Source organism: Mustela putorius, unplaced genomic scaffold (assembly GCF_011764305.1).
Source record: "Mustela putorius furo isolate JIRA1106 unplaced genomic scaffold, ASM1176430v1.1 tig00000842_pilon_pilon_pilon, whole genome shotgun sequence".
NCBI lineage: Eukaryota > Metazoa > Chordata > Mammalia > Carnivora > Mustelidae > Mustela > Mustela putorius.
Window position 1 is genome coordinate 2853167 of NW_025421493.1, and position 26933 is coordinate 2880099.

Below are 26933 nucleotides of genomic sequence, written 5' to 3' on the forward strand. Positions count from 1 at the left end.
GCAGACTATTATTGTATCTGATAAAATAATTTACACAATATATTAGGTGAACAAATAGTTCACATTCTATGACCCCAGATTATTTTTAAAAGCTATATGTGTATATACACCCATACAATGTACCTACCTACATTTATATATGTGTGTGTATGTATATATATATATATATATATAGTTGATGATGATATATATTAAAAAAACCAACAAAACCTGGAGAGTCAATTGAAAAGTTAACAGTGATTTTCACAGGATTTATCCTAGGATTGAGGTATATGGGTTATCACAGTGGTTATCAGAAAGGTGGAAAATGTGAACATTCTTATCTCCAGCTCCCCTCCTTCCCTAGTTAATACTTGCTTTCCTTCAGTTTGGTTCAAACTTTCACTGCCTTTCCCCCCATAAGGAAGTCTTTTTTGATTCCCAGACTCTGCCACTTCTTTTATTATATTAGTATGTTCCATTCATTCACAATATTTTTCAGCTTATATGCATGTGTGATTATTTCCTTAAGGTCTTGTTTCCAGAATCAGTGTCTGTTTTTGTTCACCAACATATTCACAATGAGCACAGGATTTATGGCAATTCTCCCTAGTCTCCTCTCCCTCCCAGTATTATGATGTGGACAACTGAATTTTTCTATCTTATATAAGGGGTTATGAAAATGCAGCTTTTATATATTTTTAAAGATTTTATTTATTTGAGGGGGGAGGAAGAGGGCATGAGGAGGGGGAGAGGCAGAGGGATAAGAAGACTTCCCACTGAGCAAGGAGCCCAATGTGGGAGGTCTGGATTCCAGGGCCCTGAGATCATGACCTCAGATGCTTAACTGACTGAGCCAACCAAGTACCCTAAAAGTGCAGTTTTTAGACATCACCCCATTCACACAAAAACAGAAGGAGAACACATCAGAAACAAACAGCAAACTCACACTAAATGGTGAAATAGTAGGGGCTATTCCCATTTACTTCAGGAACAAGTTTGGGAGACCCTCAGTTCCCATTATTCAACATCTTTCTGGAAGTTCTAGTCAATGCAGTACATCCAGAAAATGAAAGAACAAGAGATATAAATATTGGAAAAGAGGAAATTTTAAAAAAATCATTTGAAGGGGATTATGTATGCATACCTAGAAAAACCAAATGTTTCAACCGAAAAACTATCAGAAATACTAAGAAAGGGCACTAAAAATAAATATATCATGATTATTTTTCCTTAGATAGGCAATAACCTGGTAGAAAATATAATCATAAAGGAAATTTCATCCTTCAAAACAACAAAACAATAAAAAACTTGGGAATAAACTTAGCAAGTAATGAGTATAACCTACTTGAAAAAACATAAAATTTGTTGAAGATCATAAAAGTCAACATAGACACAATTTTTAAAGATGTCAGTTCTCAAAGTGCAGATTCATTGCACTTAATGTCACTGAATGTCAACCATTTCATTCTGTGTACTGTTGTTCAACTTGGAACTTGACACGTGCATCCATATACTTATTACATTTGCATGAGGAAAGGTGGAAATTGTTAAAAGTTGTTGTTGGTGGAATAGGAATTGTAGGGCACGTTCACATTCTACCTTATACATTTCTGCATTGTTTGCACATTTAAAAAAATAATAAATGTGCATAATGAGAGAGAGAGAGAGGTAGAGAGAGAGAGAGAAAGAAAGGAAGAGATTGATTTCTACACAGGGGATATATCTTTTTTCCTAGGCAAGTAGTTTATTATATTTTTAAAGTCATAGATGCCCACAAGAATCTGATTAAAGCTTTGAGCCCTCTTTCCATGAAATGAACATGTGTATGTGCATAACCTTGTGTTCAATTTCAGGTACAGCACAGAAGTGGTCAGTTGAGAAACCCCACTCTAGGTTAATCGGTATGGTCAGTGGGGAGACTCCCTGCGGTCCCGGCACACATTTGGCTGAGGGGGCAGCAAAGTGGGTGTGGGCTGCAGACAGTGACCCTGCAGCAAGACCAGGTTCTCCCTGGGTGTCCTGTGGCAAGGAGGCCAGAGGTAAGAGGCCCAGCTGGCTGCACCCCTCCAGCCAGGTGGTAGCAGCAGTGTTAAGGAGCCCTGTTAACTCAGGCACCAGGAGAGAGGGCAGAGTAGGCCGATCTGGGTGCGTCTGCCAGCCAGCAATCACTTCTTCTTCATGGGAACCCACAGCTGCAGGGCTCTGTGGGAGCAGCAGTCCCTCCTAGGCATCCCTGAGTTACACCTGTGGGAATTTGGGGGAGGGAGGGAGAAAGGGAAGAAGCCAAAGACAGTTACTCAAGTTGGTCCCCTGAGTAAAGGTGGTATTTACCACCTTGGTCACCAGTCCCTGTGTACTTTTAGAGCCAGAGATAGAGTCAAGTGGCTGAATGTAGGGAATGAAGGCTCAGGAATATGAAAGGAGGTAGAGGGTCAGCAACCTCCTTCCTCCCTTTTTGACAGAGCTGAGAGATCAGACCATTTATACATTCCCCACACCCTCGGCTGCCTCCTCCTTAGTGGACTGGAATCTAATCCAGGAGCAGGTGTTCAAAACAGCCATCAAATCACAACAGGTTCCTGCAGCATTCTGCCAAGACTTTGGGGCATTAAATACATGTCTTTCTTTAATCAAACAAGACAGAATTGTATTGCTTTTGTTTTATCAAAGTGTAAGTTGATCCTAAAGTAGAAAAAGTAGTGGATTATTTACATTAACTGGCCAAAATTAGATGACTAAAGATTAGATCTCTTTGTGGACTAATTCATAGATTGTATGAAAAAAATTGTTTTCAAATTTTTTTAAAGATTTTATTTATTTATTTGACAGAGAGAAATCACAAGTAGGCAGAGAGGCAGACAGAGAGAGAGAGAGGAGGAAGCAGGCTCCCTCCTGAGCAGAGAGCCCGATGTGGGACTCGACCCCAGGACCCTGAGATCATGACCTGAGCCGAAGGCAGCGGCCTAACCCACTGAGCCACACAGGCACCCCTGTTTTCAATTTTAAAATGGATTAGTATGTTTTGAAAGCTGCCATTTGGTTATAACCAGTAAAACCTTTTTCTTGTATTATAAATAAATATAATGTAATTAATGAGGTCTTTTGGGTTTTCGCTCCCACTTAAATTCTCCACTCAAATGAAAATAGCATCATTTAATTTTCTCAATATAAAAGTAACATATTCCTGTTTTTAAAAAATGAACAGGAAAGTTTAAGAAAGTAAGACACTCTCACTACGTATATTCTTTTCTGAGATCTTTCCACCCATTGCACATAGGAGTGCAGGGAAAATGCTGGCTCTTCAAGGCTGGGGCTGGGGGAAAGTGAGAGAAGGGGAGAAGCAATTGGACAGGGAATAGAGAAGGGAAAAAAAAAACTATTCCTCAAAGAGGAAGAAAAGACCAATGGACAAGGGAACAGATGCACTTTCTCCCTGTTAACCAGAGAAAGGCAAATTTCAGCCACAAGGAGAAGCTCTCCTCAGCCTCTGGGATTGGCAAAAGAAAATGAGTGGCAGGACCTGATGTAGCCAGGAAGGAAAGGGGTGGGCCGACTCTTGCCGCACTGCTGGTGGGAGTGGTAATTGGGGTCTTGAACTCACGGGTGACGTGGCCCTTACGTGAGCAGGAGCTGACGTTTGCAGGCGTCCTTCTAATTCTGGTCCTGGTTTGGTCCGGTTACCAGCTCCATATTACCCAGAAGGCGGGCGGGCCTGTGGCCAGGGAAGGAGGAGGAGGTAACTGCCCACATCCCAGCAGGTCTGTGTGTGGGTGGGCGCTGCCTGGGGGATCCGTGCGGTATGGGGAGCCGAGGGTGGAGACCAAAGAGGGACAAGGCCTGCTTTCTCCACAGGCTTGCACTATCCCTGGCCTTTACAAGAACAAAAATGGTGGACGCTTGGGTCCGGATTCCAGGGGACACCCCAGACCAGGAGGGAGGGGATCTGAAAACTTTGGCATTCAGGGCCTTGAATTGGGAAGGACAGCTATAAAGATTCTTGCCCTGTGTGCTGGTCCATTTACCAAGCCAGAATCGTGAGGCTGTGCGTCTGTCATTCCCCGTGTCTTTCAGTAGGGCGCTGTACCACTCAGAGCAAAAGAATAACGTATCTGCCTGGAATCCCGCAGGTCTGTGCAAAGGTGGGATTGCCCCGCAGTCCCCGCAGGGGGTGGGAGTGGCTGAGGTCCTTGATTTAACTTGGGCCCATTTCTGACTCCAGCTGCCTTCCTGTTATTTTATGAAGGAAAAAGGATGTGACAGTGCCTGCAGGGAAAATGGCTGTCGTTGGGGGTGGAAATGCATCGGGGAGGGGGCTCTTTTGCTCCTCTGGTTTTCCCTACTCCGTCGCCCCGCCTCCTCCCTGTCCAGTTGTTCGAAAGGGGTGTGGTTTTTGCTGGGAAAATGGCGGACCACTGAAGGTGGGGGCTGCGGAGTGGGTGAACGCGCGCCGGCAAGAAGAGGGCTGATGTCAGCGGAGTCCTCAGAATAGGGGTAGGGGTGAGAGGCCAATATTGGACAACCAGGATCCTGAATTCGGAAAAGCTGCTTTTGGGACTCTGTGAAGTGCTTTTCTGTCCGCCCAGCTGTCTGCCCTGTCGCTTGTCTGTCTGTGCATCTTGCACTTTAGGGCCAGTTCAACCCTAGAAAGCAGGAAGATTGTCCAGAAAAAGCAGGTCAGAATTAGGGTGGTGGCACTATTTGGGGACCCCTGGGGTGGAGAATTGTGAAGACTGCAAACCCGAGTGGACCCGGGCACCGCCTCCGCATCCCCCTCCTTTCCTCCACTTGATTCCGTTTTGGAGCTTTCGGAACAAAGTGCTTTGCAGTTAGACGGCACTGAAAGGAAGGAAGTGGCTGGGGGGCGGAGTGTCGCCTGAAGTGGGGGTGGGGAGGATCTTGCTCCAAATTACTCCGTGGAGTACAGTGTCTAAGGTTTGCTCTGTTGGTCAAGCACTCAGTCCCAGAGTTAGCAGTCCTTGGGTTTCGTGGAGAAGGCAGAAACTGAGATGAGGGGGGAAGGAAATTGCTCCGGATCGGTGGAAGTTGGTATAATGGCTGGAGGGAGGAGTGTCCCGGTATCTCTGAGATGGTGGGGGTGGGAGAGGCAAGGGCAAGGGCGAGTTTTGTGCATTCTACAGTCTGTTTTCAGCACTCTCTCCACCACGTTCCATTTTATTACAGGGAAAGGGTTGCGGAGTCACTTTTGAAGGAAATGACTTGACCAGGGGGGATTCTGATTGAATTCTTGTTTCAATCAGAAACAAGGATTGAAAGGGATAAAGGAGATGGGGAAGGGAGATACTGAATTTCGAAGCCATAGCTCCGCAACTGAGGAGTCTGCGCTGAGGAGTTGAGGGTTGGGCTACTCAGAACTGGGGTCAGACATTCCGGAGAGGGAAGTGTATCCCATCCAGGGTGAAGTCCTGTCCCTTGAGCCTTCAGGATCCTCATCCCCACCCCTTTGTATGCAGGTTGCAGGACACAGTGGACTTCCAGGCAAGAAAAAGAAGGAAGAAACTGCCTGGACCTGTGCTGGTGTATGTGGGGGTGCCACTACCCCAAGACATCTGGAGGGGTAGGGGAGGTAGGGAATTGATTAGATACCTTAAATGTAACATACTGGGGTGGGATGGTTGAACATGAGGTTGGAGGATCTGGAGGTGGGGAAAATTTTCAAAATTATCTTCCCCATGGAGGAAAGGAATCAGTGATCCAGCCCTGAGTCCCTGTCATGTCCCTGTCCGTTTGCTGGTCTGTAGTTCAGTCTGTCTGCAGGCAAAGGCACAAAATGAGGAGACTAATGCCTTAAATCTTTCCTTCATTCCTAGGTTCCACTGTATCTGCAAGCTGCAGCCGGGCCTGCCAGCTGTAGCTGAAGACTCCGCTCCCAACATAGAAGAAACCCCACTCTACCCTGGTTGAAAATTTGGTTCAGACGTTCACCCCAGCATGGGCCGTACTCGGGAAGCTGGCTGCGTGGCCGCTGGTGTGGTGATCGGGGCTGGCGCCTGCTACTGCGTGTACAGGCTGACCTGGGGAAGAGATGAGAATGAGAAAATCTGGGACGACAATGAGGAAGACGATGAAGAAGAATCTAGTGATATTGTAGAGACTGGTGTCCAGACTGGAAAAGGAGCTAAGGCTAATGCTGGGGTGGGGGCTGGGGCTAGACTTCAGGATGAATCAAAGGTCAAGGCTGAGGTGGGCATGGAACTCCAGAATGGTTCAGATGTAAAGGCAGAGGCCCACTTGGGGGCGCAGAGTGGAGGTGGCCTAGAGGCCAAGGCCAAAGCCCTTTTCAGCACTCTGAAGGAACAGGCAAGTGCAAAGGCCAGCAGAGGAGCCAGGTTGGGCACTATCTCTGGGAACAGGACCCTTGCACCAAGTTTACCCTGCCCAGGAGGCCGGGGTGGAGGCTGCCACCCCACCAGGAGTGGGGCTAGGTCTGGAAGTAGGGCAAGCGGAAAAACCAAGGGAAGGACCCGAGGTAAGAGCACCAGGACTCCAGCTACATCATGGCCTGTTCGCAGGGGCAAGTTTAACTTTCCCTATAAAATTGATGATATTCTGGGTGCTTCTGACCTTCAAAAGGTTCTTAACATCTTGGAACGATCAAATGATCCTTTTATTCAAGAAATAGCCTTGGTCACTCTGGGTAACAATGCAGCATATTCTTTTAACCAAAACGCCATTCGTGAATTGGGTGGTCTTCCAATTATTGCAAAACTGATAAAAACAAAAGATCCTATTATTAGGGAAAAAGCTTACAATGCCCTTAATAACTTGAGTGTGAATGCTGAAAATCAGGGAAAGATTAAGACATATATCAGTCAAGTGTGTGATGATACCATGATCTGTCGCTTGGACTCAGCTGTGCAGATGGCTGGACTAAGACTGTTAACCAACATGACTGTGACTAATCATTACCAACATTTGCTTTCCTATTCTTTTCCAGACTTTTTTGCTTTGTTATTCCTGGGAAATTACTTCACCAAGATTCAGATTATGAAACTAATTATAAACTTTACTGAAAATCCAGCTATGACGAGAGAGCTGGTCAGTTGTAAAGTTCCCTCAGAATTGATTTCCCTCTTTAATAAAGAATGGGACAGAGAGATTCTTCTTAATATCCTTACTCTATTTGAGAATATAAATGACAACATAAAAAATGAAGGGCTTGCATCATCTAAGAAGGAATTCAGCAGAAGTTCACTTTTTTTCTTATTCAAAGAATCTGGAGTGTGTGTTAAGAAAATCAAGGCATTAGCAAATCACAATGACCTGGTGGTGAAAGTAAAAGTCCTAAAAGTACTGACCAAACTCTAATTTGGAGTATGGTCCAAACAGTATTGAGATAATTTTTCAGTGTGCACTGGGAACAATGCATTTTGTAAATTCTTTGTTTTCCACTGTGCTTACATGACAATGAGATCCTTTTGGCTCCTACTCTGGAAAAATGAATATCAAGAGTCATCAGTGATGTTACTTGTGGTGGCTGGTTTCAGTATGGAGCATTTTAATGATTTATTGAATACTAGAGCTTGTGTAAAGAAAGCATTTATTGATTCCATCTTGCTACCGAGATTGAGATATTTTTTACTCTTTACTCTACCTAAACTGACAGCAGACTAATCATAAATAAGCTACACTTTTGTATTGGTTTACATTTGTTAATCTTCGACTTGTGTTTCATCAATAAAGTTGTGTGTTTTAACCAGCAAAAAAATTATTCTGTCCTTGAGTTTATGATCTATTTGGAAAGGCAAGATGTATGGAAACAAAAATACACTAACAAAACCACAAGCCTCTGATCATGGCCAAACCCTTCTCATCTGTGCAGAAACTTCTGCAGGCAACAGCGCTCAGGCAAAAGTTGTACAGAGGAGGACACTTAAGTAAGTTGGACTTGAAGGATAGGGTAAAAATGGGGATGTTTGGATACCAACTGGTGACTGAGGGGACAAATTTTGTGTTATGTTAAATATTTTCATGTCTTGACAAGGATGCAGAGAAAGGGGAACCCTCCTACACTGTTGGTGGGAATGCAAGCTGGTGCAGCCACTCTGGAAAACAGCATGGAGGTTCCTCAAAAAGTTAAAAATAGGGCTACCCTCTGACCCAGCAATTGTACTACTGGGCACTTATCCCAGAGATACAAATGTAGTGATCCGAAGGGGCATGTGCACCCGATAGCAGCAATGTCCACAATAGCCAAACTATGGAAAGAGCCTAGATGTCCATCAACAGATGAATGGATAAAGAAGAAGTGGTATGTATATAATATGGAATATTGGGGTGCCTGGGTGGCTCAGTGGGTTAAAGCCTCTGCTTTCGGCTCAGGTCATGATCCCAGGGTCCTGGGATTGAGCTCCGCATTGGGCTCTCTCTGCTCAGCGGGGAGCCTGCTTCCTCCTCTCTCTCTCTCTCTCTCTGCCTGCCTCTCTACCTACTTGTGACCTCTGTCAAATAAATAAAATCTTAAGAAAAAAATAATATGGAATATTATGCAGCCATTAAAAAGAAATATTTCCATTTGCAGCAACATGCATGGAACTAGAGGGTATTCTGGGAAGTGAAATAAGTCAATTAGAGAAAGACAATCATATGATCTGACTGATACGAGGAATTTGAGAAATGAGACAGGATCATAGAGGAAGGGAGGGAAAAATTAAGCAAGATGAAAGCAGAGAGGGAGACAAACCAGAAGAAACTCTTAATCTCAAGAAATGAAGTGAGGGTTGCTGGAGGGGATGTAGGTGGCAAGGATGGGGTCGCTGGGTGATGGACATTGGGGAGGGTATGTGCTATGGTGAGTGCTGTGAATTGTGTAAGACTGATGGATCACAGACCTGTACCCCAGAAACAAATAATACATTATATGTTAATTTAGAAAAAGACTTCTAAAAAATAGTGTCATGGCACAAAGTAGCACTACTGTATTCACTAGTAGTGATAGACTTCTTTTCCCTGTAGTTTGGTATCTCTGAAGTTATGATGCATCTTAACAGTTGTTGGCACTTTAACATTGTCCCACACTTTAATTGGAAATATTGTTTTCCTTTTGTAGTGTGTAAAATAATGATGCATCTAATAATTAAAGTCATCTTAAATCAGTGAAATTATGTTTCTAGTCAATGAGAAGAATGTAAAACTGTAATACCTAAAGAGTGTGTTTGCTTCATAATAAGTATATCATTTTGTTCTGATAGAGGTTCTGCAGTAGTTTAAGGAAACTGGCAGAGGGTTGAGGAGGAGTCATCAAGCTCCCTCTACTGAAGGAACGTTTAAATCAAAGGAATCTGTGCTGAAGCATCCCTACTCCATTCATATTGCAGATGGTGATTCCGAGACAACAAAGCAACATTTAATCAATCTCATTAATGTTAATTTAATTTTTTTTTAGTTTTATGGCTGGGTCTATTTTTAATTTGTGTCTTTTTATTTTAAACTTTATATGAGAGTGAAAGTTGATAGAATATGCTGCCCCAAAATATGCCCCTTTGGCATAAGGATTATTTTGAGTTAAAAGCATTTGGAAGGGTGCCTAGGTGGCTCAATAGGTTAGGCATCTGCCTTCAGTTCAGGTCATGATCCCAGAGTCCTGGGATCAATTCCTTTCCCCCTTTGGGCTCTCTGCTTAACGGGGAATCTGCTTCTCCCTTTACCCCTCCCCCCTGCTCCCACTTGCTGTCCCCCCCCCCCCCACACAAATAGATAAATAAAATCTTAAAAGAAGTAATAGCATTTGGAAAATAGGTACAAGAAAGGTACTCTGACCTGCCCTTTTCTTCCTAAAGGCAGGAGATAAAAATCCCATGTGAAAACTGTCTTCCCTACACCAGAAGGAAAGACACATTCTTACCACCAGAGATGGGGAGCTGAGGCTGAGAGAATTCTGTACAAACAGATCTTGTTAAAGATAAAAGATCAAAATTTTTAATCAAATTTGATAAGTAACACATTCAAGTATATTATATACATATATATATATATTATGTATATTATAGAAGAAAAACATGGGTGATACCTAATATTTGTCAGACACTGATTGGCATCTTTTATAGTTCCTACCCCCTCCACTTAATCTCCTCAATGATCCTGTCAAGTAAATATATTTTTACTGCAGAAGAAATGAGACTTGGAGAAGCCAGGTGAGTTTCCCAATATCACTTCATTAGTAAGAGGTAGAGCCAGCAGCCTTCCAAACTTGAGCAACTGGTTGCTTAAAATCATCCTGTATGGAACCAAATGACTGGATAATGCCTCTATTAGATACTTGACACAAAACTCTTCCTGATGAAGACACAGATGAAGATGATAATCTTTATGTTGAGTCCATAACTTTATAGATACCCACATAGTAAGGTGTAGAAGAAAGAGTGAAATCTTAGGAGTTGCCAATAGGTGAGGTTCAGTTGAGAAACAGAGAAAATAGTATTTATCTTGGTGCTCCTATATGCCAGGTAGGATGAGCAGTTTGGATATGGAGCAAATAATAATGACCATTGTATTGATATGTTCAAGTTGGGGTGCTGAGTTACTTTTATAAAATTATACAATACTGTAAGTAAATTTGGGGGAGCTGATTTAAAACTTTTTGAATTTTCTCCTAAAAAATATTCATTGGAGATAACTCGAGAACATAGAGACAATAAAACTCATTTCTAACTCAGATGCATAGCTTGAACATCTGAAAAAATATTCATGGGGTGCCTGGGTGGCTCAGTCAGTTAGGCATCTGCCTTCTGCTCAGGTCATGATCCCAGGGTCCTGGGATCAAGTCCCAGTCCCACATCGCATCAGGCTTCTTGCTCAACAGGGAGCCTGCTTCTCTCTGCCTGCCACTCTTACTGCTTGTGCTCTCTCTCTCTCTCTCTGACAAAATAAATAAATAAATAAATAAATAAAATCTTTTAAAAAGAAGAAATGCCACACCACGACAAATCAATCAATTGCTACAGTAAGAACTCAAACAATTGTCTCATTCCCAGTGTCCCTCTTAAACTTACTTTATTTTATTCTTATATTATATTATATTATATATTATATTTTATTCTTATATTATATTATCTCTATTAGTACTGAAAACTTGTTTAAAGTTCTATCTGCACTTTACCCACTTTGTCAAACAGGATGTCACTCCCCCTTGCATGTGTTGGCAAAGATACCTTGATTAGCACTGCTCATGTGTTCAAGATCTAATAGTATGTTTTGTCCTTGGTTGCAAGGCAAGATGACAATATGTAATAACTTAACAACAGAATTAGGCAGCAGATTTGAAAATATTTAAATGCACTGATTAACTCACTCATTGTCATACATCCTGAGACAGAAGACATTATGAGTACTTTACCTACTGACTTAGAATTTTTAGTCCAGACCACCTTTTCAAATTGTAGAATTTGCATAGCCCAAAGTATATTGTATCCTGTCCCCATCGTACTTTAGCATCCTTCATAATGGATTCAACACAATTATTAGTGTCACATTTCTCCATTCAGTACACATATCATCAAAGTTCCACTTGGTCCAACCACTTCCCCTCAACATTCCATGACTCTGCCAACTGCCTTGCTTGAAATCCAGAGGAAATACAGCAATGACCTTTATGCTGTTTCTGCCACTGCCATTGTCGCTGTTGTTCAAGCTACTGCTTGAGGAATGATCTAACATAGTGCCACCTAACAAGAAGAGACAACTGCTGCTGCAAACTAGCTAAACTACATACATAGAAACACAGTGCAGTTAATGCTCTAATGGTTGAACTTTGACAAATGGAGATTAGCTACTTTCCCTTGATAATGGCTTTTCTAAGCATGATTATGACTATTTTCAATGTTAACTTTGTACATTCATTTTACATCATATCCCAGGCTGACGGTTTTTTCTGGTTTCTCTATTTGAAAAATCTGCAGCTCTTCTGTGCCTTTAAACAAGAACTATCTTGCTGCCATCTTGGGGTGCAGAAAACCAAGATAATGGCCCCTGGTCTGCCTTGCCCTGAGGTGTGGTACTAAGCAGGATAACAGATATTTGTTTTTCAGAATGTTGTACTTCCACACTTGACCCTGTCCATTGGGTCCCCCTCAGGCCTTGTGTTAAAGGGTTTGGGCAATGCACGTTTGGGGATAGGCCTGCGGGGAGGGAGAAGGGAGGTGGGGAGTGCAGGAAGCCCTATTGGAGGGGTATCTTTATCCTTACAGGTTCATGCACATATAATTCAGTCCACCATTGAGATTGGGCTTTAGTGTAACTCTGGCCCTGTTGACCTCTGAAAGGGTAAGTAATAATGCAGGATCTTTGTCTGGGCACAGAGTTCCCCGTTTATTGAGCGTTTCTAAGTTTGCAGAGTAAGTGACATATCAGGTGGGGCAGAATTTCTTTTTGAAAATAAAAAAAGTGATCATTTCTGTTACTGTGAGAAAAATCGTTGCCAAGTAGATCAAATTCTTAGTGTTTGCTTCTCAGAATGTTCTCTCCCTAACATCACTCTATCTCAGAAACCAAATTATTGTCAGAAGATTATTTATTTAGTGCTTAGGGAATCAGGGCAAACTGACTTAGCTAGATGTTGGTGCTGTCAAAGTAAAGTGTTTTTCCCCTTATACTATGTTGTTTTAAATCATGAATGGGGGTTGAATTTTATCAAATGCCTCTTCTGCATCAATGGAGATGGTTATGTAAGTTTTTCCCTCTAATTATAATAATGTGGCAAATTATACTGATTCATTTTTAAATGGATTTTTATTTTATTTTTTATTTTTTTAAAATATTATATTTATTTGACAGAGAGAGAGAGAGAGATCGCAAGTAGGCAGAGCAACAGGCAGAGAGAGAGGAGGAAGCAGGCTCCCTGTGGAGCAGAGAGGCCGATGCTGGGCTTGATCCCAGGACCCTGAGATCATGACCTGAGCCAAAGGCAGAAGCTTAACCCACTGAGCCACCCAGGTAACCCTATTTATTACTTTTTAAGAGAGAGATTGTGCGAGCAGGGGGAGGGAAGGGACAGAGGGAAAGAGACTCTTAAGCAAGCTCCATGCAGAGCCCCATGTGGGGCTGCATCTCAAGATCCTAAGATCATGACCTGAGCCAAAATCAAAAGTTGGATGCAAAACTGACTGAGCCACCTGGACACCCCTATATTGATTGATTTTTAATATTAACTTAAGTTTGCATTTTTAGAAGAAACTCAACTTGTTTATTATGTATTTTCTGTTTTGTATATCACTCAATTTGGTTTGCTTTTATTCTGGCTTGAATTTTTTGCATCTAAATTCTTAAGAGGAATTAGCCTGTAATTTTATTTTTTGTAATATTCTTCTTTTTAAAAGATTTTATTTATTTGAGAGAGAGAGAGAGAGATAGAGAGAGAAAGCAGGAGTTGGGGGTCGAGGAAAGGGGCAGAGAGAGAAGGAGAAGCAGACTTCCTGCTGGGCAGGGAGCTGGATGTGGGGCTCAATCCCAAGACCCTGGGATCATGACCTGAGCCAGAAGCAGATGCTTAACCCACTGAGTCACCCAGGTGTCCATATGTTTTTTAATATTCTTTTCAGGTTTGGTATCATATATTTGTGTTCATGTCATAAAACAAGGTGGGTAGTAAGATAATTTTATGTGTCAACTTGGCTCAGCCACAGTATCTACATATTTGGCCAAATACCAGTCTAGATGTTGCTGTGAAGTTATTTTTTAGATATGATTATTGTTTAAATGAGGGACAAGTGGGTGGCTCAGTGGGTTAAGCCTCCACCCTTGGCTCAGGTCATGATTTCAGAGTCTTGGGATGGAGCCCTGCATCAGACTCTCTGCTCAGCAGGGGGCCTGCTTCCTCTCTCTGCCCCTCTGCCTGCCTCTCTGTCTACTTGTGATCTCTCTTTGTCAAATAAATAAAATCTTTAAAAAAAAGATTATTGTTTAAATCAGTAGACTTTGAATGAAGCAGATTATTCTCCATCATGTAAGTAGGTCTAATCCAATGAGTTGCAGGCCTTGAGAGAAAATGACTGAGGTTCTTTCGAAGAGGGAATTCAGCTTCCAGATTGTCTTCAGACTCAAGCAGGGAACATCAACTCTTTCCTGAGTCTCTAGCCTTCTGGCCCACACTATAGATTTTAGATTTGGCACCTTCCCCAATTGTGTGAGCCAATTCCTTAAACTCTCTCTCTCTTTCTCTGTGTATCTTCCTCTATTTCATCTATGTCTATATCCATATCCATATCTATATATCTATATATACTTCCTATTGATTTTGTTCTGTGGAGAATCCTGATTATTTCTTTCTCTTTTCTTTGGAAGAGTTTCTATAAAATAAGATTTTTTCTTTAAGCATTTGGATAAATTTATCTGCTTGCTCCATCAGTTACTGAGCTAGGTATATTAAAACCTTTTTGATGGTGAATTGGTCTATTTCACCTTTAACACTATCCATCTTGCTTTATATATTTGAATCTATGTTATAGTTACATCGAAATTTAGAATTCTTGTATCTCCTTGGTTGATTGACACTTTTATCACTATAAAATTCTCTCCTCCATCCCAAGTAACTCTTCTTGTCTTCTTTTGGTTAGAATTTGTAGAGTGTATTTCTTTCCATTTGTTTACTTTAGATATTTGTGTTTTCTTACACTTAAGTTTCATCTCTTATAAGCAGAATAAAATTAGATTTCAATTTTTATCCAGTGTGGCACTCTTATTTTTCCAATTGAAGTATTTGAGATATCTCTCTCTATATATATGTATACATATATATATATAGATGTATATATGTATACATATATATAGATATCTCAAATACTATTGAGATATATATATATAAATATATATATAAATATATGTGTGTATATATATATGTATATGTATATATATTCCTCACTTTATTTACTCCATTGATGTCCAGTTTAGTTACTGAAAAGTTTGTGTTTAAGTCTAATGACTTAGAAAATTTTGAATACAAGTTCCTTATACAATATGTGTTTGACAAATATTTTCTCCTAGTCGGTCTGTGGTCTGTCTTTCATTCTCTTTCTTTTGCAGAGCAGAAGTTTTTATTTTAGTAAATAAGTCCAACTTACCAATTTTTCTTTTGTGAGTCATGCTTTTGGTGTTGTCTCAAAAATTCATCACTGAACCCAAGGTTACCTGAATTTTCTCCTACGTTATCTTCTACAAGTTTTATAGTTTTTCATTTTGCATTTCTGTGTAAGGTCCATTTGGGGTTAATTTTGTGAAAAGTTTAATAATATCCGTGTCTAGATTCCTTTCTTCTTTTTGTCATTGATCTATTTGAATATTCTGTCACAATACCAGGCTATGTTGATTACTGTACCTTCATAGCAAGTATTGAGTAAGGTAGTGTCAACCTCTGACTTTGTTCCTCTTCCTCAGGATTATGTTGGTTACTCTTTTGAATTTCCATATAAACTTTAAAATCAGTTTCTTGATAACCACAAAATAACTTGCTAGGATTCTGATTTGGATTAAATTGAATGTATAGATCAAATTGGGAAGAATCAACACCTTAACAATTCTGAGTCTTCCTATTCATGATCATGGAATATCTCTTCAGTTACTTACATCCTGTTTGATTTCCTTCAACAGAGTTTTGTACTTTGCCTCATATAGATCCTGCACACATTTCATTAGATTTATGCCTAAATTTTTCTTATTTTTGATGTTAATGTGAACAGTGTTGCATTTTTAATTACTTTTTTACTGTTTATTGCCAGTATATAGGAAAACAGTGGAGTTATGTATATAAACTCTGTATCCTTCAACCTTGCAATAATTACCTGTTAGTTTCAGTTTTTGGTTTGATTCCTAGGAATTTTTTAATACAGACAGTCATATTATCTGCAAAACGAAGACAGGGGGTTTGTTCTTCTCCAATCTGTGTGTATTTTATTTCTTTTTCTTGTATTATTATATTTCAAACACAATGTTGAATAAGAGTCGTGGGAAGAGCCATCCTTGTTTTGCTCCCAGTCTTAGGATGGAAGCATGTAGTTTCTTACCATTAAGGATAAATTTCAAGGTGTAGTTTTTCTGTAGATGTTCTTTATAAAGTTGAAATCCTCTCTATTCCTAGTTTTCTGAAAAAATTTTAAACCATTAATGGGTGTTGGATTTTGTCAAATGCTCTTTCTACATCTATTTATATGATCATATGATTGTTTAGCTTATAGATGTGATGGATAATATTAATTGATTTTCTAATGTTGAATCAGTCTTCATACTTGTAATAAATAACACTTGTTTATTCTTTTTATATGTTGCTGCATTTGATTTGCTAATATTTTGTTGAAACTTTCTGCATCAATGTGGAAAATATTGGTTTATATCTTTTCTTTCTTGTAATGCCTTTAGTTTTTACATTAGGGTAATGCTGGCTGCATATAATGAGTTAAGAAGTGTTCCCTCTGAAGGCACCTGGGTGGCTCAGTTGGTTGACTCTTGATTTGGGCTCAGGTCATGATATCAGAGTTGTGAGATTGAACCATCTGTTGGGCTCTGAGCTCAGTGCAGAATCTGCTTGAGATTCTTTCTCGCCCTCTCCCTCTGCCCCTCCTTCCAATGGCGTACTCTTTCTCTTTCTTTCTCTGAAATAAGTAAGTAAGTAAGCAAGTAAGTAAATAAATAAATAATGGGATGCCTGGGTGTTTCATTCAGTTAAGCATCTGCCCTCAGCTCAGGTCATGATCCTGGGGTCCTGGGATGGAGCCTCACATCAGCCTCCCTGCTCCGTGGGATGCCTGTTTCTCCCTCTCCCTCTGCCGCGCCCCCTGCTTGTGCTCTCTCCCTCTCTGTCAAATAAATAAATAAAATCTTTAAAAAAATAAATAAAATATTTTTTAAAAAAGGAAGTGTTCTTCTGAATCTGTTTTCTGGAAGAGAATATAAAGAATTGGTATAACTTCTTTTTTAAATGTTTGGTATAATTCACCAGTGAAACCACCAGTGAAAGTACCTAGTCCTTTCTTTTTTGGAAGGGTATTAATTACTGATTCTGTTTCTTTAATATATAAATAAGCCTGTTTAGGTTATCTATTTTTCCTTGTGTTGATTTTTGGTGAATTGTGTCCTTCAAAGAATTGGTCCATTTTATTTATGTTATCCAATTTGTGGGTATAGAATTTTTCATAATATTTCTTTATTTTCCATTTAATATCTGCAGGATCAATAGTGATGACCTGTCTTTCATTTCCAATATTAATCATTTGTATCTTCTCCTTTTTTTTCTTAGTTAGCCTGGCTAGAGGTTACTCAATTTCATTGATCCTTTCAAAGAAACAGATTTTGGTTTCAATGAATTACTCTATTGTTTTTTACTTTCAATTTATTAATTTATATTCAAATTTTGATTATTTCTTCTCTTCTGCTTGCTTTATGCTCTTATTGCTCTTTTTTTCTTAGTTTCTGCAGGTGGTAGTTTATAGATTTTTATCTTTCTCGTTTTCTTTTTCTTCTTTCTTGTTTTTTAAATATATGCATGCATTAAATTCCATAAATTTCTTCTAAGCACTGTTTTCATTACATACCACAATTTTTTATAAGTTGCATTTTCACTCTTATTTAGTTAAAAATATTTTAAAATTGGGTGTCTGTGTGGCTCAGTCGGTTAAGCATCTGCCTTTGGCTCAGGTCATGATCCCAGAGTCCTGGGATCCAGTTCCACACTGGGCTCCCTGCTCAGCGGGGAAGTCTGCTTCTCCCTCTCCCCCTTCTGCTCTCTCTCTTACTCTCTATCAAACAGATAAACAGAATCTTTAAAAAATATTTTAAAATTTCTCTTGGGACTTCGTCTTTGACCCAGGTTTTATTTGGTAGTGTGTTGTTTTATCTCAAAATATTTTGAGATTTTGCATCGTTCTGTTTGATTTTCAGTTTAATACCATATGATCTGAGAGGATACTTTGTATGTTTTCTACTCTTTTAAATTTGTTAAGATGTGTTTTAATGCCTAAAATGTGATCTATCTTGGTGAATATTTCATGTGAGCTTAAGAAGTACGTGTATTGTGCTGGTGGTGTTGGATGAAGTATTCTACAAATGTTAATTTAGATCCCTTTGATTAATGGTACTTTTTCTCCTCTTTACATGAAATAGGAAGTCTAGAATGGGGCTGGAGCTGGCCAGTTGTTTGTCCCCTGGGTCAGATAAGAAAAAGTAACTTTTCTTTCAGGACAGCCCTGTTATGAAAAACACTCTGGACATATTTCAGAATGATCGATTTTCCCCTGGCCACAATTTAAAATGTTTATTTTCTCCTTCTGCCAGAAACACACGGGGATTTTTCTTTAATCTCCATCACAAGAACTTGTTGGGGTTTCTTGAGCTAAAATCAGTGAAAGCGTGATACTGCCCCCTTAAAATTCTCCCCCATGGGTTTTCACTTTTAAGTTAGTATACACTCAGCCTCTAGCAATTCATCAAAGTTACCACTTAAGTGTTCTAACCAGTTATTGGCTCCAGAGGCTTCTGTTTCAAGTAAGCTTATCTTACCTGTGATTCTGTCTGTAGCTCCAGATTTGGGGGGTGTTGGTTTGCCCTGTTACCTTAGTTCTCTAACAAATCTTAGAAAAGTTGTTGATTTTCTATCAAGAAAATCTATTAGAAGGACTTCTAAGCTCTTTATATGTTGGAAATGAAAGTAAAAGTCACTATTATATTTTCTAGTTTTAGAATTTGTTTGATTTCCCTCTCCTCCATTTCAGTTCATGGATGAAACTGTCCATCTTGTCATCTATTTTCTTGAACATATTAATTATAATTATTTTAAACTCTATGCCTGGTACATCCAATAACTTAATCTCACACAGGTCTGTATCTTTTGTCTATTTTTTTATTCTCTTGGTTTCTTTTTCCCCTTTTAAAAATAATTTCCATCTGTCATGTCTCTCAGTGTGCTTTTATTCCAATGTTGAACATTATGAGAGAAAAACTCTAGAAAATTGAGATGTCATTTCCTTAATTTGTAGAGGATTTTCTTTCATTTTATAAAAGCAGTTTAGGAGTAAATTAGCTTAGGCAAATAAAGTATTGAACTATTTTGAGGTTGGATTTCAATTTTTGTCAGACCTATTCTATTTCCAGGTCACCCTTACTTCTAGGGTATAATCCTTCAGGATTACTAACTGACTGCCTGGGGTGTTTATCAGTTCCTCTAACTTTGGAAATCCCCAAACTCCAATTTTTAAATGTTCACTGTACTTTGACGAAGCCAATAGCTCTTTTTATCTTCCCAGCCTCTTAATTGCCTATTTCTGCTTTGTTTCTTTGCTTCTAGCTTTACATCTATTAAGAACTGGTGAATGTATCAAGAAGAAAATTAACTTAGACTGCCCATTTCATTTCTTTGTAATTTCCTTGTCTCCAGGAGATTAGTTTATTAAACCCTAGCTGTCTACTTGGCTCTGAGTTCCAGATTTTGAATCTAGATTTAGCTCTGTGTAACTGCTGCAAGCTCTATTCGGGTTTCTGCCTCTTCACAGCTTCTTTTCAGCCTCTTCATCTATGTCGATAATGAACTGGTCAATGCCTCAAAGGGAAAATAGGTGTAAAATGTCAGTTTTGTCTCATTAAGTTTCCCTTCTTTCCAGGTTTTTGATACCTGGAAAGGTATCAATCCTGGATGCTTTGGAAGCTCTTCCATGTCTTTCAATAATTTAATCTGTTTAAATACCATGAATATTTTTCAGCTTTTCTTGTCCTAAGTGGGAGATTAGTCTTCCATTAGTAGGGCTACTATAGCCAGGAGCAGAGTATCTTTCACAGCTTCAAGTGCAATATTTTCATTACCATCCCATGCAAAATGTTTTCTAGTTGTAATTTTAAGTTCTTCTTTGACCCATGGGTTATTTAGAAATGTATTTCCTAATCTCTAAAATATTTGGATTTTTAGTTGCATTTTTATTATTGATTTCTAGTTAACTGCACCGTGACCGTGATTAGAGAACATACTCTATATGATTTTAATCTTTTTGAAATGTTAAAACTTGATGTATGGCCCAAGATATGTTCAATTTTTATACATGTTCCATATGTTTTTAAAAATAATGTATCTTTTATAGTTGTTGAATATAGTTTTATACCAACCAAAGTTTGAACTAATTAGATCAAGTTTGCTAATCATGCTCACATTTTTTATATCTCTGCTGTTTTTATTTGCTTATTCTGTCAACTATGGAAAGAGATATGTTATAACTTCCCACTCTATTATTTTTTGTAGTTCTGTCCATTTCTGTTGTGTGTATTTTGAAGCTATGTTATTAGAGGTACCTTTAGAACTGTTACATCTTCCTGGTGAATTACACATTTTTTCCTCATGAAGTATCCCTTTTATCTGTAGTAATGCTTTTTGATGTAAAGCCCATTTTTAGTTGCCTATTTTTAGTTCGTGTTTTCACAGTATATATTTTCCATTTTTACACTTTCAAATTTTCTGTATGTTAAAGGTATTTTTCCCCAAAGATTTTATTTACTTATTTGTGAGAAAGAGGAAACATACGTGGGGATCGGCAGGCAGAGGGAGAAGCAGGCTCCCTGCTGAGCAAGGAGTCTGATATGGGATTCAATCCCAGGACCCGGGGATCATGCCAAAGTAAGCCGCTTAATCAACTGAGCCATCTAGGATATATATATATATATGTCTAATAAAGGCATTATCTGATATATATGTGTACATATATGTCTAATAAAGGCATATATATGTCTAATAAAGGCATTATCTGAGATATATATATACACACACATATATATATACACACATATATATATATATGCCTTTATTTCACTGATACAGGTAAAGGATATTGTCTATGGGAATATAAATCTAAATTAGCATTAATTTCCTTTCAGCACTTTAATAATATTCTTCCATTATCTGGCTTTATTTTTTCTGTTGAGAAGTTAGCTATCAGTGTAATTGTTGCTGCTTTGAAGGTAATCTAAGGTTTTTATTTATAGCTACTTTATTTTTACTATGTTCAGTTAGCCAACATGTAGTACATCATAAGTTTTTGATGTAGTGTTCAACAATTCATTAGTTACATATAACACCAAGTGTTCATCACATCATGTGCCCTCCTTAATACCCATTACCTGGTTACCCCATCCCCAGGCCCCCTCCCTTCTGTAACCCTCAGTTCTTGGAGTCCAGAGTCTCTCATGTTTGTCTTCCTCTTCGATTAATCTCCCTTCAGATTTCCCTCCTTTCCCCTATGGTCCTCTGTGCTATTCCTTATGTTTGACATATGAGTGAAACCATATGATAATTGTATTTCTCTGACTGACTTATTTCACTTAGCGTAATTCTCTCCAGTTCCATCCATGTCAGTGCAAATCGTGGGTATTCATCCTTTCTAATGGCTGAATAATAGTCCATTGTATGTATGAATCGCATCTTCTTTATCCATTCATCTATTGAAGGACATCTTGGTTCCTTCCACAGTTTGGTTATTGTGGACATTGCTGCTATGAACATTGGGATGCATGTACCTCTTCTTTTAGCTACATCTGTATTTTGGGGGTAAATGCCTAGTAGTGCAATTGCTGATATTTTCCTTATTTTTGGTCTTCAATAGTTTTCCTATAATATGAATAGGTGTGATTTTCTAAAATTTATCTTGCTTCAGATTTGAAGAACTTCTTATATGTGGCTTCATGTTTTGCAAAGTCCAGAAAATTCTCAACCATTATTTCTTCAGATATTATTTATGTCTCATTCGTTCTCTCCTCTCTTCCTAAATTTCTTTTTTACTCTCTTCCTAAATTTCAAATACACATATATTGAACCTACTCTCTGTATTCTCTTTCTCTTATCCATTCCTAATTTTTCTTTTGACTCTAGGATTTATTCTAGATCATTTCCTTCAACCCACTTTCCAGTTCAATAATTTTCTCTTCATCTATATGTACTCTGCTGTTCAATCCATCTATTTCATTTTTTCCCAGTTGAACATGGAGCCCAATGTGGTGCTTGAACTCATGACCCTGAGATTATGACCTGAGCTGAGATTAAGAGTAGGATGCTTAACTGACTGAGCCACGCAGGTGCCCCCCATCTATTCAGTTCTTAAATAAGATTTTTAAATTTTTCATTTCTAGAGTTTCTGTTTTATACTTTTTTATAGCTTCCATTTATCTGCAGAAATACTCTATATTGTCTCTATCTCCTCAAATATAGTAAACATATTTACTTAAAATCTATGTCTGATAACTCTAATATCCAAGGCCCCAATGATTCTTTCTCTATTGTCTATCATTTCTGGTGATTTCTGTTAATTTTGTCTTGTCTTCTTGTGTACTTGATTGTTTTCTATTGTGTGTCAGATATTGTATTTTATAAAACTTCAGGAATTATTTGAGGATGACATCATTTCCCTCCAAAGAAAATTTATATTTGTGCTACTAAGCATCTAGGAGGATTAGCACTCTGGGATTATCTTATTCTACTTTTCAGTGACTGAGATTATTAAAAGTTAAACTGGTATCTTTGTGACAGCCTGTCTACCCCTAATTATTCTGATTCTGAGATGTATCTTTTTCAGCATCACAATCTGAAAGACATTGGGCTTCATCAGGTATACCACTTGACAATATTTTGATTACAGTATCAGTCTCCCTAGCCTCCAGAGGCTGTCCAAAATTCTGCATAGCCTCTCAACAGTCCCCTCAATAACCATATATGCTCCGTTGGTAGGAGGGGCCCTAACATTAAGCTCAACTTCCCCCAATTTTTTTAAAGATTTTATTTATTTATCAGAGAGAGAGCGCGAGCGAGCGAGAGCGCGACCGAGAGCGAGCACAGGCAGACAGAGTGGAAGGCAGAGTCAGAGGGAGAAGCAGGCTCCCTGCGGAGCAAGGACCCCGATGTGGGACTCGATGTGGGACGCTGGGATCATGACCTGAGCCCAAGGCAGCTGCCCAACCAACTGAGCCACCCAGGCGTCCCCCCACCCCAATCCTATTTTGAACCAGTTAGTCTTAACTATCTTGTTAGCGCTCTAGTGCCCTCAGGGAAGTGAAAAAGTATGTTTGGTTCTGTTTACCCAGAGTAGCAGAAAGATTGGTTTCATTCACTCACCTCCCATTTTTGTAATTCACCACTGAGGCCTTTTGGTAAACTTTTGTTCAAGTATACCATAGATATAACAAAGTATACAAATCCTAAGTGTTCATCTCAATACATTTTCATAAAATGAGCAAGAAACAAAACATTAACAGTGTAGTGGAAGGTTTCTCCATTCCCCTATCTAGTTAATAACACATCCCAAGGATAACCACTATTCAGATTTCTAACACCATAAATTAATTTTGTGTTCTTTAAACTTCAAGTAAATACAATCGCATAGTATATATTCTTTTGTATATTTTTTTACTAACATAGTCTGTGAGGTTAATCCATATTATTGCATGTATGATATGCATTGCCATTTGTGAATATACTATATTTTGTTTATCCATTCTGCTATTGATGGATATTTGGAATGTTTCCAGTTTGGGGCTATTATGAATAATGCTACTATAGACATCCTTATATATGTCTATTGGTGAACATATGCATGCATTTCTATTGTGTGTAAGGTCATCAGTTATCATATTTTTGGACTGAAGACAAAATTAAGATGTGGAGCCTAGAGTATAGCAAACTAAGCAAGATAAATCCTGCCTTGTGTAGGCCTGTCTGGAAAGCCATTTGATCTTGCCCAAGAGACAGATATGTTCATCTCAGTGTCCCATCGACCTTAACAGTTAACACTGCAGCTAGAATGTGTTTTGTATTAAAGCTTATGCTCAGAAATAACCTGTGGTGACATTTTAGCAAAAGACACTGCAGAAAACTCCCTAAACATATAAAATCATGTACAATTTTTTTTTAAATCTAGTTTTCCATGATACAGGAGCAGAGAAAATAAATAAATACTTAAAGTTTCCCTTTCATGCCTTATTTCATGAAATCTGCTTTCTCCTGGGTCCAAGAAAGATGATGGATATTAGTGGCTGAGCAGAGGGGGAGTGAAGATGTGGGCTATTGCTCCCTGTATTCTAGAAGAAAATAAAATGTATAAAAAGAAATAGTTGCTCCATGAGAAGCATGAGAAGCATTCCTTTCCTGGAAATTAGAGAAAGACAAAATGGAAATGAATTTTCTCTTGGATTTAAGAGTGGCAAATAAAAAAATGGGTGACAGGTCTGGTGTACTAGGGCAAGGGAGAGAAGTGGGCAAACTCCTGAATCACTGGTGGTGGAAGGGGAATTTGGAGACCATGGCTCATTGGTCATGTGTATCTCAGGTGACTAAGAATTGTGAAAAGATGATCTTTTTGGTTTTCCATCAGCTTCCTGTTGAACTTAGAAAGATGTGTTTGTAGCTGAATGAAGAAGGAAAAAACTCTGGTTGGGTACAGATTGGTGTGAGAGTGAGCATTACCTGGGGAGACTTGGGGTCAGGGTCGGGCTGGGGGCAGAGATCTGAAGGGGTAGAGTCAGATTTTCCTACACCTCCAGCTACACCCACCAGCTCATTTTAATTCTCTAAATGATGAATGGGGTCAGAGGAAGAACTGATGCTAGGGTACAGGAGTGAAAGGTGAGAATCATTTGACAGAGTCCTGAATCAGTGAAAAGACAAGAATTGTGGTTTACCACCCAGACCTAAATCTCCACCAACCACTATCTTTTGGTTTCCTTGCTTGTCTGTAGGGGGCGGCACAACTCAAGGGAAAGGAAGAGAAAAAGTATGGGATATTCAGTCGAAACTGGTTTCTTCAAGGAAATGTGGCGCCTAAACTGGCCACAGGGGGGTGGTAGAAGCAAACTTGCAATCAGCGCCCATTTGTCCGCTCAGATCCTGTCCGTCTTCAAAAAAGAAAGAAAACAGTACTTAATCCCAATCCCTTTTGGCTCTGGGGGAAGCAGCAACAAAATTAGTGGGGCAGAAATGAAGGGTAGATGGGCATTTGAGGGAAGAAAGTGAGGTGAAGAGAGTGGCGGAAGGACAAAGAAATGGAAAAAGTAAGCATTTGATGGTGGTACGGGGTGGTGATGAAAGTATTTGGAGCATAGGCTGGCGGGTGTGTCTGAGACCTGTATGGGAGACATTTGAAAGCTAGATTTCTCATTCTGGATAGAGTGTATTTACGTGCCAGTACATCTACCAATCACCATTCTCTCTTGCCTACCTGTAGACATAAATTTAGGCAAAGAAGGCAGAAAATTGCTCTACGCAGTATGATACCCTGGAGGTAAGGGTAGGGATAGAGAGGTGAGAGTCAGAAAACAGGGTCCAAAGGCAACTCGGACTCTTCCTCTTCCAGCCTTTGGTCTCCTTTCTTCTTTCTTTGGTGTTGGAAAAGTCAAATTTGTATCTCTGAGGAAACAGGGGAATGAGTATAAATGAGGTTAAAGCCAGAAAAGAAAATTTGAAAATTGAGACCTTCAGTGAAGAAAGAAAGATCTTGATTCCCTTGTGTTCTGAGTGTTGACATGTCTAATTGAGGATACTCAGATAAAATATATATGTATTTGCATTGCACCTAGTCCCATGTTGGATGGTAGTTAGTACAATTGTGTTGAGGAAAAGAATGTCCAGCAATCACCACAAAGTTTTTAGAAGAGGGTGAACCTTCTGTGTGTTGCGTAAGTGTAGGATGTACTCAAAATGGGTGATTTAGTGAAAACAGGTCAGGAGGTCAGAGGTAGAATTTACTACAGTGTTTACCCACACTAATCAGAAGAGATTGCAACCACATTAAGCTTCAGACAAGGTGAGGACAGTTGAGTGCTCTCAGCTTTAATCAGAGATCTAAAAACAAAAAGAAAAACAAAGATCTAGGTAAAGCAAAGTCCAGAGTATGAGGATCAATGAACCCTGGGAAGTAAGAACACAGGGACTCCCAAAGAGAACAGTGTCCTAATAATAAAAGAGAATCACCCTTTCCCCAATGAAAATTAACATATCTTTAGTGATGCTTAGGGTATGACAACTTCCTGGTGTGTACTTGACCTCTCTAAGTGTCCTTTCATTCAGGGAAAAATGTGGTTTGCTCAGCCCAAGGATGCTGGTTTTCCATTTAGCCATGATATCAATAGTCAGTCATTTGGCCAGCCTCTCCATTGTTGGAAACACGATCCCCACTCCCGACCCTATTAGGGAGAAGGCTTTCTGTACTCTGGATAACTTGAATGCAGGAGTTGAAAACCAGGGCCAGATTAAGATGTCCATCAGTGAAGTGTGTCGGGAGACTGTGTCATGTTGCTGCAACTCATTTCTGCAGCAGGCCGGATTAGATTTGTTAATAAGCATGACAGTTATTAATAACATGCTTGCCAAGTCCGATTCAGACTTGAAGTTCCCTTTGATATCAGAGGGGAGGGGAGGGGATGTGCTGAGGTTCAGGCTTTGAAACTGTCGATGGGTTTGTCTGGAAAGCCGGTCTTGGCAGGGGACTCGCTGGGTGCCCAAACGCTGCTCTCATCCATGTCCCTCTTGATCAGGAACGGAAACACACAGGTTCTCCCTGACACCCTGGCCTCGTAGAGGGCCATCTGGAGCGGAACGGAACCGAATCCACCCAAAACCCTGCTGGAGAACACCCACCTGTGTTCTCATTCAAAGAATCTACAGTGGGTGCTGCTGAAGACCCGGCCTTAGCCACCACATCACGGGGGGTGAAAGTTACACTTGCTCCACTGAGGACCACACTCTTCTGGGCCAGGCAGGGGTCCCCCCGGAGCTCTGAGTAACTTCTTGGTTTTGCAGTCTGCAGGCAAAGTGCATTGTCAGTTACTCCCTTGCGGCCTTCCTCCTCCTGCGGTAAAGGGATCTTTTCAGCAGCCAGCTGTGCCTACAGAACATCCTATGAGAGCATGGCCGGGGAGGTCTTGCCTCCGGTGGTCTCCCTGTGTCAGCCGGACTGTTTTGAGGAGACCGGGCGCGTGTCGGGGCTGGAGCT

The 26933-nt window shown here is 39.7% G+C and overlaps 1 protein-coding gene and 1 pseudogene across 14 annotated transcripts; both read left to right on the forward strand.

Annotated features, from left to right (window-relative positions):
• The first annotated feature begins 3186 nt into the window (after positions 1-3186).
• Positions 3187-7708, forward strand: ARMCX1 (armadillo repeat containing X-linked 1). 14 transcript variants are annotated; one of them, XM_045085321.1, is made up of 4 exons: positions 3187-3740; positions 4054-4121; positions 5454-5519; positions 5811-7708. In XM_045085321.1, the coding sequence occupies exon 4, from the start codon at positions 5932-5934 to the stop codon at positions 7306-7308; it is 1377 nt and encodes a 458-aa protein (XP_044941256.1). In that variant the 5' UTR covers positions 3187-3740; positions 4054-4121; positions 5454-5519; positions 5811-5931; the 3' UTR covers positions 7309-7708. The 14 variants fall into 14 exon arrangements, with proteins under 14 accessions (XP_044941256.1, XP_044941254.1, XP_044941257.1 ...); XM_045085314.1 differs by having other exon boundaries at positions 3188-3740; positions 5454-5566; XM_045085315.1 differs by having other exon boundaries at positions 3188-3740; positions 4054-4109; positions 5454-5566.
• Positions 7709-25957: 18249 nt separating this feature from the next.
• LOC101693558 lies at positions 25958-26647 on the forward strand (annotated as a pseudogene).
• The last annotated feature ends 286 nt before the right edge of the window (positions 26648-26933 follow it).